We start from the raw sequence: 13,337 nt of genomic DNA, 5'->3' as shown, positions 1-13,337 counted from the left end.
GCCCCCATATCCCTCCAGACCCCCATATCCTCCTCCCTCTCTCCACATCCCCACATCCCTCCATAGGGCTGGGTTGGGGGGTTTATAGGGGATCCATTTGGGTGATGCTGAGGCCTCGGTGCCCCCCAGACGGTTCCCATTGGGCCGAACGCGACGCCCACACGTACAACATCGAGGGCACGTCGTACGCTCTGCTGGCTTTGCTGCAGATGGAGAAGACGGAGCTGACGGGGCCCGTGGTCCGTTGGTTGGCCCAGCAGAACTACTTCGGTGGTGGCTACGGGTCCACACAGGTGGGACACAGAACAGCCCCCCAACCAACCCCCCCTGCCCCACAACCTCGGGTCCATGAGGGGGAATGGAGCTCTGGGTTGGGGGGCAATGGATCTATGGGTTGGGGTTGGGTGATAAGGGGCAGCTGGTGGCCGTGGGGACCCTTGAGGACACCCTATGTGTGAGAGCTTGGGGACCCATAGGATGTGTGGGGTCCTTTGGGGTCTTGTCATGTCCTTTGGGGTCATGTTGGGTCCTTTGGGGACACATCTGGTCCTATAGGGACGCATATGGCTCTATGGGGACTCATATGGTCCTATGGGGACACATCATGTCCTATAGGGACACATATGGCCCTATGGGGACACATATGGCCCTATGGGGACACATCATGTCCTATGGGGACACATCTGGTCCTTTGGGGCCACATCATGTCCTATGGGGACACCCCCAACTGCTGCCCCATAACCAAAACCTTTATGGGGTTACCACCCCATCTGCTGCCCCACAACCAAAACCTTTATGGGGTTACCACCCCAACTGCTGCCCCATAACCAAAACCTTTATGGGGTTACCACCCCATCTGCTGCCCCATAACTCAAACCTTTATGGGGTTACCACCCCATCTGCTGCCCCATAACCCATTGGTGCCCCCCATGTCCCCACAGGCCACCATCCTGGTGTTCCACCCCATCTGCTGCCCCATAACCAAGACCTTTATGGGGTTACCACCCCATCTGCTGCCCCATAACCCAAACCTTTATGTTGTTACCACCCCATCTGCTGCCCCATAACCCCTCATTGCCCCCCATGTCCCCACAGGCCACCATCCTGGTGTTCCCACCCCATCTGCTGCCCCATAACCAAAACCTTTATGGGGTTAGCACCCCATCTGCTGCCCCATAACCCAAACCTTTATGGGGTTAGCACCCCATCTGCTGCCCCATAACCCATTGGTGCCCCCCATGTCCCGCAGGCCACCATCCTGGGTTAGCACCCCATCTGCTGCCCCATAACCCCTCATTGCCCTCCGTGTCCCAGCAGGCCACCACCCCATTTGCTGCCCCATAACCCAAACCTTTATGGGACCCCACCCCATCTGCTGCCCCATAACCAAAACCTTTATGGGGCCCCACCCCATCTGCTGCCCCATAACCAAAACCTTAATGGGGTTAGCACCCCATCTGCTGCCCCATAACCAAAACCTTTATGTTGTTACCACCCCATCTGCTGCCCCATAACCCCTCATTGCCCCCCGTGTCCCAGCAGGCCACCACCCCATTTGCTGCCCCATAACCAAAACCTTTATGGGGCCCCACCACATCTGCTGCCCCATAACCAAAACCTTTATGTTGTTACCACCCCATCTGCTGCCCCATAACCTATTGGTGCCCCCCATGTCCCCACAGGCCACCATCCTGGTGTTCCACCCCATCTGCTGCCCCATAACCAAAACCTTTATGGGGTTAGCACCCCATCTGCTGCCCCATAACCCCTCATTGCCCCCCGTGTCCCAGCAGGCCACCACCCCATTTGCTGCCCCATAACCCAAACCTTTATGGGACCCCACCCCATCTGCTGCCCCATAACTCAAACCTTTATGTTGTTACCACCCCATCTGCTGCCCCATAACCCCTCATTGCCCCCCATGTCCCACAGACCACCATCCTGGTGTTCCCACCCCATCTGCTGCCCCATAACCAAAACCTTTATGGTGTTACCGCCCCATCTGCTGCCCCATAACCCCTCATTGCCCCCCATGTCCCACAGACCACCATCCTGGTGTTCCCACCCCATCTGCTGCCCCATAACCAAGACCTTTATGGTGTTACCGCCCCATCTGCTGCCCCATAACCCCTCATTGCCCCCCATGTCCCAGCAGGCCACCACCCCATTTGCTGCCCCATAACCAAAACCTTTATGGGGTTACCACCCCATCTGCTGCCCCATAACCCAAACCTTTGTGGGGTTACCACCCCATCTGCTGCCCTATAACCAAAACCTTTATGGGGTTACCACCCCATCTGCTGCCCCATAACACAAACCTTTATGGGGTTACCACCCCATCTGCTGCCCCATAACACAAACCTTTGTGGGGTTACCACCCCATCTGCTGCCCCATAACCCCTTGGTGCCCCTCGTGTCCCAGCAGGCCACCACCCCATTTGCTGCCCCATAACCCAAACCTTTATGGGACCCCATCCCATCTGCTGCCCCATAACCCCTCATTGCCCCCCATGTCCCCACAGGCCACCATCCTGGTGTTCCCACCCCATCTGCTGCCCCATAACCAAGACCTTTATGTTGTTACCACCCCATCTGCAGCCCCATAACCCCTCATTGCCCCCCATGTCCCGCAGGCCACCATCCTGGTGTTCCACCCCATCTGCTGCCCCATAACCAAAACCTTTATGTTGTTACCACCCCATCTGCTGCCCCATAACCCCTTGGTGCCCCCCATGTCCCGCAGGCCACCATCCTGGTGTTCCAGGCCCTGGCTCAGTACCACGTGGCTGTTCCGCGGCAGCAGGAGCTCAACCTGGACGTGTCGGTGCTGCTGCCGCGTCGCGCCAACGCCGTCACGTATCGCATCGAGAACAGCAACGCGCTGGTGGCGCGGTCGGCCGAGGTTCGTGTCTCCCTCCATCTCCCCCCATGGCCCTCCATGTCACCGTGTCCCTCCATGTCCCTCCATGTCCTCCTTCCATCTCCATCTCCCTCCATGTCCTCCTTCTATCTCCATCTCCCTCCATGTCCTTCTTCCATCTCTCTCCATCTCTCTCCATTTCTCTCCATGTCCCTCCATGTCCTCCTTCCGTCTCCATCTCCCTCCATGTCCTCCTTCTATCTGTCTCCATCTCCCTCCATGTCCCTCCATGTCACCGTGTCCCTCCATCTCTCTCCATGTCCCTCCATGTCACCATGTCCCTCTATCTCCCTCCATGTCCTCCTTCCATCTCCCTCCATGCCCTCCTTCCATCTCCCTCCATTGCTCTCCATCTCCCTCTATCTCCCTCCATCTCCTCCTTCCATCTCTCTCCATGTCCTCATGTCCTCCTTCCATCTCCCTCCATCTCTCTCCATCTCCCCCCATGTCCCTCCATGTCCTCCTTCCATCTCTCTCCATGTCCCTCCATGTTCTCATGTCCTCCTTCCATCTCCATCTCCCTCCATGTCCTCCTTCTATCTGTCTCCATCTCCCTCCATGTCCCTCCATGTCACCGTGTCCCTCCATCTCTCTCCATGTCCCTCCATGTCACCGTGTCCCTCCATCTCCCTCCATCTCCCCCCATCTCCCTCCATCTCCCTCCATGTTCTCATTCCATCTCCCTCCATCTCTCTCCATCTCCCTCCATCTCCCTCCATGTCCTTCCATCTCCCTCCATCTCCCTCCATCTCCCCCCATGTCCCTCCATGTCACCGTGTCCCTCCATCTCCCTCCATGTCCTCCTTCCATCTCTCTCTATGCCCTCCCTCCATTTCCCCCCATGTCCCTCCATGTCCTCCTTCCATCTCTCTCCATGTCCCTCCATGTTCTCATGTCCTCCTTCCATCTCTCTCCATCTCCCTCCATGTCCTCATTCCATCTCCCTCCATCTCTCTCCATCTCCCTCCATGTTCCTCCATGTCACCATGTCCCCCATGTCCCTCCATGTCCCTCCATCTCTCTCCATGTCCCTCCATCTCCCTCCATGTCCTCATTCCATCTCCCTCCATCTCTCTCCATCTCCCTCCATGTTCCTCCATGTCACCATGTCCCCCATGTCCCTCCATGTCCCTCCATCTCTCTCCATGTCCCTCCATCTCCCTCCATGTCCTCATTCCATCTCCCTCCATCTCTCTCCATCTCCCTCCATGTTCCTCCATGTCACCATGTCCCCCATCTCCCTCCATGTCCCTCCATCTCTCTCCATGTCCTTCCATCTCCCTCCATGTCCTCATTCCTTCCCTCCATCTCCCTCTATCTCCCTCCATCTCCTCCTTCCATCTCTCTCCATGTTCTCATGTCCTCCTTCCATCTCTCTCCATCTCCCTCCATCTCCCTCCATGTCCTCATTCCATCTCCCTCCATCTCTCTCCATCTCCCTCCATGTTCCTCCATGTCACCATGTCCCTCCATCTCCCTCCATGTCCTCCTTCCATCTCCCTCCATTGCTCTCCATCTCCCTCTATCTCCCTCCATCTCCTCCTTCCATCTCTCTCCATGTCCTCATGTCCTCCTTCCATGACCCTCCATGTCCTCCTTCCATCTCCCTCCATCTCTCTCCATCTCCCCCCATGTCCCTCCATGTCCTCCTTCCATCTCTCTCCATGTCCCTCCATGTTCTCATGTCCTCCTTCCATCTCCATCTCCCTCCATGTCCTCCTTCTATCTGTCTCCATATCTCACCATGTCCTCCTTCCATGTCTCTCCATCTCCCTCCATGTCCCACCATGTCCTTCTTCCATCTCCCTCCATGTCCCTCCATGTCACCGTGTCCCTCCATCTCCCTCCATGTCCTCCTTCCATCTCCATCTCCCTCCATGTCCCTCCATTTCCCTCCATGTCCTCCTTCCATCTCTCTCCATTGCTCTCCATCTCTTTCCATCTCCCTCTATCTCCCTCCATCTCCTCCTTCCATCACTCTCCATGTTCTCATGTCCTCCTTCCATCTCTCTCCATCTCCCTCCATCTCCCTCCATGTCCTCATTCCATCTCCCTCCATCTCTCTCCATCTCCCTCCCTGTTCCTCCATGTCACCATGTCCCTCCATCTCCCTCCATGTCCCCCCATCTCCCTCCATGTCCTCCTTCCATCTCTCTCCATGTCCCTCCATCTCCCTCCATGTCCCTCCATCTCTCTCCATGTCCTTCCATCTCCCTCCATGTCCTCCTTCCATCTCCCTCCATGTCCCTCCACGTCCTCACATCCTTCATCACCCTCATCACCGGTGTCACCACCATCAAATGGTGTCACCCCCATCCCCGTTATCACCCCCATCCCCTGTTGCCCCCCTGTCCCCGCTGTCCCCACTCATCCCCCTTGTCCCCGCAGACGAAGCTGAACGAGGACTTCACGGTGAAGGCGGAGGGGACGGGGAAGGGGACGATGACGGTGGTGACGGTTTATAACGCCAAAGTGCCCGACAGCGACAGCAAGTGCGACAACTTCGACCTCAGGGTCAACGTGGAGGACGTCAGGACCGGTCAGTGCCTCCATGTCCCTCCATGTCCCTCCCTGTCCCTCCCTGTCCCTCTATGACACTCCATGTCCCTCTATGTCCCTCCATATTCCTCCATGACCCTCCATGTCCCTCCATGACACTCCATGTCCCTCTATGTCCCTCCATGACACTCCACGTCCCTCCATGTCCCTCTATGACACTCCATGTCCCTCTATGTCCCTCCATGTCCCTCCATGTCCCTCCATGTCCCTCTATGACCCTCCATGTCCCTCTATGTCCCTCTATGACCTTCCATGTCCCTCCATGTCCCTCTATGACCCTCCACGTTCCTCTATGTCCCTCCATGTCCCTCCATGTCCCTCCATGTCCCTCCACGTCCCTCCATGTCCCTCCATGTCCCTCTATGACCCTCCGTGTCCATCCATGTCCCTCCATGTCCCTCAATGTCCCTCTATGTCCCTCCATGTCCCTCCATGTCCCTTTATGTCCCTCCATGTCCCTCTATGTCCCTCCATGTCCCTCCATGTCCCTCTATGACCCTCCATGTCCCTCCATGTCCCTCCATGTCCCTTTATGTCCCTCCATGTCCCTCTATGACCCTCCATGTCCCTCCATGTCCCTCCATGTCCCTCCGTGTCCCTCCACGTCCCTCTATGTCCCTCTATGACCCTCCATGTCCCTCCATGTCTCTCTATGTCCCTCCATGTCCCTCTATGACCCTCCATGTCCCTCTATGACCCTCCATGTCCCTCCATGACCCTCCATGTCCCTCCATGTCCCTCCATGTCCCTCTATGACCCTCCATGTCCCTCCATGTCCCTCTATGACCCTCCATGTCCCTCCATGTCCCTCCACGTCCCTCTATGACCCTCCATGTCTCTTTATGTCCCTCCATGTCCCTCCATGTCCCTCTATGACCCTCCATGTCCCTCCATGTCCCTCCATGTCCCTCCATGTCCCTCTATGTTCCTCCATGTCCCTCCATGTCCCTCTATGTCCCTCCATATTCCTCCATGTCCCTCCATGTCCCTCCATGACCCTCTATGACCCTCCATGTCTCTCTATGTCCCTCCATGTCCCTCCATGTCCCTCCATGTCCCTCTATGACCCTCCATGTCCCTCTATGTCCCTCAATGACCCTCCATTTTCCTCCATGTCCCTCCATGACCCTCCATGTCCCTCTATGTCCCTCTATGACCCTCTATGTCCCTCCATGTCCCTCCGTGACCCTCCATGACCCTCCATGTCTCTCCATGTCCCTCCATGTCCGTCCACGTTCCTCTATGACCCTCCATGTCCCTCCATGTCCCTCCATGACCCTCCATGACCCTCCATGTCCCTCTATGACCCTCCATGTCCCTCCATGACCCTCCATGTCCCTCCATGTCCCTCTATGACCCTCCATGTCCCTCTATGTCCCTCAATGACCCTCCATTTTCCTCCATGTCCCTCCATGACCCTCCATGTCCCTCTGTGTCCCTCTATGACCCTCCATGTCCCTCTATGTCCCTCTATGACCCTCTATGTCCCTCCATGTCCCTCCATGTCCCTCCATGTCCCTCTATGTCCCTCCATGTCCCTCCATGTCCCTCTATATCCCTCCATGTCCCTCCATGTCCCTCTATGTCCCTCCATGTCCCTCCATGTCCCTCCATGTCCCTCTATGTCCCTCCATGTCCCTCCATGTCTGTCCACGTTCCTCTATGACCCTCCATGTCCCTCCATGTCCCTCTATGTCCCTATATGTCCCTCTATGACTCTCCATGTCCCTCCATGTCCCCCATGTTTGTCCCCATCCCATATATCCCCTTGTAGGTCGGGATATGGAAGGCATCTTCCGCTCCGTCAAGATCACCATCTGCACCAGGTGGGAAACAATGGGGACAATGGGGACAGTGGGGACAATGGGGTCAATGGGGACAATGGGGTCAATGGGGTCAATGGGGACATTGGGGTCAATGGGGTCATTGGGGTCAATGGGGACAATGGGGACATTGGGGACAATGGGGACATTGGGGTCAATAGAGACAATGGGGACAATGGGGTCAATGGGGTCAATGGGGACAATGGGGACATTGGGGACAATGGGGATATTAGGGACAATGGGGACAATGGGGTCAGTGGGGACAATGGGGGCAGTGGGGACAATGGGGACATTGGGGACAATGGGGACAATGGGGACAATGGGGACAAGGGGAGCAATGGGGACAATAGGGGACAATGGGGACATTGGGGACATTGGGGTCAATGGGGACAATGGGGACAATGGGACAATGGGGACAATGGGGACAATGGGACAATGGGGACATTGGGGTCAATGGGGACAATGGGGACAATGGGACAATGGGGACAATGGGGACAATGGGACAATGGGGACATTGGGGTCAATGGGGACAATGGGGACAATGGGGTCAATGGGGACAATGGGGACAATGGGGTCAATGGGGACAATGGGGATAATGGGATATAGGGGATGTAATGGGGTTATATGGGATATAGGATATAATGGGCTTGTTGGTTATATGGGATATAGGGGATGTAATGGGATTATATGGGATATGGGATGTAATGGGGTTATATGGGATGTAATGGGGTTATATGGGATGTAATGGGGTTACATGGGATGTAATGGGGTTATATGGGATGTTATGGGGTTATATGGGATGTAATGGGGTTATATGGGGTGTAATGGGGTTATATGGGATGTAATGGGGTTATATGGGGTGTAATGGGGTTATAGGGGGTGTAATGGGGTTATATGGGATATGGGATGCAATGGGGTTATATGGGATGTAATGGGGTTACATGGGATGTAATGGGGTTATATGGGATGTAATGGGGTTATATGGGATGTAATGGGGCTATATGGGATGTAATGGGGTTATAGGGGGTGTAATGGGGTTATATGGGGTGTAATGGGGTTATATGGGGTGTAATGGGGTTATATGGGATGTAATGGGGTTATATGGGATGTAATGGGGTTATATTGGATGTAATGGGGTTATATGGGGTGTAATGGGGTTATATGGGGTGTAATGGGGTTATATGGGATGTAATGGGGCTATATGGGATGTAATGGGGTTATAGGGGGTGTAATGGGGTTATATGGGGTGTAATGGGGTTATATGGGGTGTAATGGGGTTATATGGGATGTAATGGGGCTATATGGGATGTAATGGGGTTATATGGGGTGTAATGGGGTTATATGGGATGTAATGGGGTTATATGGGATGTAATGGGGTTATATGGGGTGTAATGGGGTTATATGGGATGTAATGGGGCTATATGGGATGTAATGGGGTTATAGGGGGTGTAATGGGGTTATATGGGGTGTAATGGGGTTATATGGGGTGTAATGGGGTTATATGGGATGTAATGGGGTTATATGGGGTGTAATGGGGTTATATGGGATGTAATGGGGTTATATGGGGTGTAATGGGGTTATATGGGATGTAATGGGGTTATATGGGATGTAATGGGGTTATATGGGATATGGGATGTAATGGGGTTATATGGAATGTAATGGGGTTATATGGGATGTAATGGGGTTATATGGTATGTAATGGGGTTATATGGGATGTAATGGGGTTATATGGGATGTAATGGGGTTATATGGGATGTAATGGGGTTATATGGGATGTAATGGGGTTATATGGGATGTAATGGGGTTATATGGGATGTAATGGGGTTATATGGGATGTTATGGGGTTATATGGGATGTAATGGGGTTATATGGGATGTTATGGGGTTATATGGGATGTAATGGGGTTATATGGGGTGTAATGGGGTTATATGGGATGTAATGGGGTTATATGGGATGTAATGGGGTTATATGGGGTGTAATGGGGTTATAGGGGGTGTAATGGGGTTATATGGGATATGGGATGCAATGGGGTTATATGGGATGTAATGGGGTTATATTGGATGTAATGGGGTTATATGGGGTGTAATGGGGTTATATGGGGTGTAATGGGGTTATATGGGATGTAATGGGGCTATATGGGATGTAATGGGGTTATAGGGGGTGTAATGGGGTTATATGGGGTGTAATGGGGTTATATGGGGTGTAATGGGGTTATATGGGATGTAATGGGGCTATATGGGATGTAATGGGGTTATATGGGGTGTAATGGGGTTATATGGGATGTAATGGGGTTATATGGGATGTAATGGGGTTATATGGGGTGTAATGGGGTTATATGGGATGTAATGGGGCTATATGGGATGTAATGGGGTTATAGGGGGTGTAATGGGGTTATATGGGGTGTAATGGGGTTATATGGGGTGTAATGGGGTTATATGGGATGTAATGGGGTTATATGGGGTGTAATGGGGTTATATGGGATGTAATGGGGTTATATGGGGTGTAATGGGGTTATATGGGATGTAATGGGGTTATATGGGGATGTAATGGGGTTATATGGGATATGGGATGTAATGGGGTTATATGGAATGTAATGGGGTTATATGGGATGTAATGGGGTTATATGGTATGTAATGGGGTTATATGGGATGTAATGGGGTTATATGGGATGTAATGGGGTTATATGGGATGTAATGGGGTTATATGGGATGTAATGGGGTTATATGGTATGTAATGGGGTTATATGGGATGTAATGGGGTTATATGGGATGTTATGGGGTTATATGGGATGTAATGGGGTTATATGGGATGTTATGGGGTTATATGGGATGTAATGGGGTTATATGGGGTGTAATGGGGTTATATGGGATGTAATGGGGTTATATGGGATGTAATGGGGTTATATGGGGTGTAATGGGGTTATAGGGGGTGTAATGGGGTTATATGGGATATGGGATGCAATGGGGTTATATGGGATGTAATGGGGTTATATGGGATGTAATGGGGTTACATGGGATGTAATGGGGTTATATGGGATGTAATGGGGTTATATGGGATGTAATGGGGCTATATGGGATGTAATGGGGTTATATGGGGTGTAATGGGGTTATATGGGGTGTAATGGGGTTATATGGGGTGTAATGGGGTTATATGGGATGTAATGGGGTTATATGGGATGTAATGGGGTTATATTGGATGTAATGGGGTTATATGGGGTGTAATGGGGTTATATGGGATGTAATGGGGTTATATGGGGTGTAATGGGGTTATATGGGATGTAATGGGGCTATATGGGATGTAATGGGGTTATAGGGGGTGTACTGGGGTTATATGGGGTGTAATGGGGTTATATGGGATGTAATGGGGTTATATGGGATGTAATGGGGCTATATGGGATGTAATGGGGTTATATGGGGTGTAATGGGGTTATATGGGAGGTAATGGGGTTATATGGGATGTAATGGGGTTATATGGGGTGTAATGGGGTTATATGGGATGTAATGGGGCTATATGGGATGTAATGGGGTTATATGGGGTGTAATGGGGTTATATGGGGTGTAATGGGGTTATATGGGGTGTAATGGGGTTATATGGGATGTAATGGGGTTATATGGGGTGTAATGGGGTTATATGGGATGTAATGGGGTTATATGGGATGTAATGGGGTTATATGGGATGTAATGGGGTTATATGGGATGTTATGGGTTATATGGGATGTAATGGGGTTATATGGGATGTTATGGGGTTATATGGGATGTAATGGGGTTATATGGGGTGTAATGGGGTTATATGGGATGTAATGGGGTTATATGGTATGTAATGGGGTTATATGGGATGTAATGGGGTTATATGGGATGTAATGGGGTTATATGGGATGTAATGGGGTTATATGGGATATGGGATGTAATGGGGTTATATGGGATATGGGATGTAATGAGGTTATATGGGGTGTAATGGGGTTATATGGGATGTAATGGGGTTACATGAGATGTAATGGGGTTATATGGGATGTAATGGGGTTATATGGGATGTAATGGGTTTACATGGGATGTAATGAGGTTATATGGGATGTAATGGGGTTATATGGGATGTAATGGGTTTACATGGGATGTAATGGGGTTATATGGGATGTAATGGGGTTATATGGGATGTAATGGGGTTATATGAGGTGTAATGGGGTTATATGGGATGTAATGGGGTTATATGGGTTGTAATGGGGTTATATGGGATGTAATGGGGTTATATGGGATGTAATGGGGTTATATGGGATGTAATGGGGTTATATGGGATGTAATGGGGTTATATGGGATATGGGATGTAATGGGGTTATATGGGATGTAATGGGGTTACATGGGATGTAATGGGGTTATATGGGATGTAATGGGGCTGACCCTATAACCCCGCAGGTTCCTGGGACTCGGTGGACGCCACCATGTCCATCCTGGACGTGTCCATGCTCACCGGGTTCACTCCCGACGTCCAGGACCTCAAGAGTGTGAGTGTGGGGTCAATAGGGACATATGGGGACACCAGCACCCCATCACCCCCATAACCCCCCATATCCCCCCCATAACCCCCATAACCCCCCATAACCCCCATAACCCCCCATATCCCCCCCATTACCCCCATAACCCCCCATATCCCCCCCATAACCCCCATAACCCCCCATATCCCCCCATAACCCCCATAACCCCCCATAACCCCCCCATAACCCCCATAACCCCCATATCCCCCCCATAACCCCCATAACCCCCATAACCCCCATAACCCCCCATAACCCCCCATATCCCCCCATATCCCCCCCATAACCCCCATAACCCCCATAACCCCCCATAACCCCCCATATCCCCCCCATATCCCCCCATAACCCCCATAACCCCCATAACCCCCATAACCCCCATAACCCCCCATATCCCCCCCATATCCCCCCATAACCCCCATAACCCCCCATAACCCCCATAACCCCCCATATCCCCCCCATTACCCCATAACCCCCCATAACTCCATGTAACCCCCCATAACACCATGTAAGCCCCCATAACCCCCTCATAACACCCCCATAGCCCCCCATAACCTCCCTATAACCTCCATATCCCCCCCATAACCCCCATAACCCCCCATAACTCCATGTAACCCCCCATAACCCCCCATATCCCCCCCATTACCCCCATAACCCCCAATATATCCCCCATAACCCCCATAACCCCCCATAACTCCATGTAACCCCCCATAACCCCCTCATAACCCCCCCATAACCCCCCATATCCCCCCCATTACCCCCATAACCCCCCATAACTCCATGTAACCCCCCATAACCCCCCCATAACCCCCCATAGCCCCCCATAACCTCCCTATAACCCCCCATATCCCCCCCATAACCCCCCATAACCCCCCATATCCCCCCCATAACCCCCATAACCCCCCATAACTCCATGTAACCCCCCATAACCCCCCCATAACTCCCTCATAACCCCCCATAACCCCCTATATCCCCCCCATAACCTCCCTATAACCCCCATAACTCCATGTAACCCCCCATAACTCCCTCATAACCCCCTCATAACCCCCCCATAACCCCCCATATCCCCCCCATAACCCCCATAACCCCCCATATCCCCCCCATAACCTCCCATAACCCCCCATATCCCCCCCATTACCCCCATAACCCCCCATAACTCCATGTAACCCCCCATAACCCCCCATAACCCCCATAACCCCCCATATCCCCCCATAACCCCTATAACCCCCCATATGCCCCCCATAACCCCCATAACCCCCCATATCCCCCCCATAACCCCCATAACCCCCCATATCCCCCCCATAACCCCCCATAACCCCCATAACCCCCCATATCCCCCCCATAACCCCCATAACCCCCATAACCCCCCATATCCCCCCCATAACCCCCATAAACCCCCATAACTCCATGTAACCCCCCATAACCCCCTCATAACCCCCCCATAACCCCCCATATCCCCCCCATAACCCCCATAACCCCCCATATCCCCCCCATAACCTCCCATAACCCCCCATAT

At 52.6% G+C, this 13,337-nt stretch overlaps 1 protein-coding gene across 1 annotated transcript in view; it reads left to right on the top strand.

The window, feature by feature from the left end:
- Positions 1 to 13,337, top strand: part of C3 (complement C3) — a 105,247-nt gene that overhangs the window by 91,513 nt on the left and 397 nt on the right. The window contains exons 29-32 of the mRNA XM_085534836.1: positions 130 to 293; positions 2,744 to 2,902; positions 5,309 to 5,459; positions 7,254 to 7,333. Of these exons, the coding sequence (XP_085390962.1) occupies positions 130 to 293; positions 2,744 to 2,902; positions 5,309 to 5,459; positions 7,254 to 7,333 (554 nt within the window). The remainder of the gene's footprint in view (positions 1 to 129; positions 294 to 2,743; positions 2,903 to 5,308; positions 5,460 to 7,253; positions 7,334 to 13,337) is intronic.

This window comes from Coturnix japonica, unplaced genomic scaffold (genome assembly GCF_054131305.1).
Source record: "Coturnix japonica strain WE unplaced genomic scaffold, WE-NBRP24 Scf101, whole genome shotgun sequence".
Classification (NCBI taxonomy): domain Eukaryota; kingdom Metazoa; phylum Chordata; class Aves; order Galliformes; family Phasianidae; genus Coturnix; species Coturnix japonica.
This window is presented reverse-complemented; position numbering and strand designations above follow the sequence as displayed.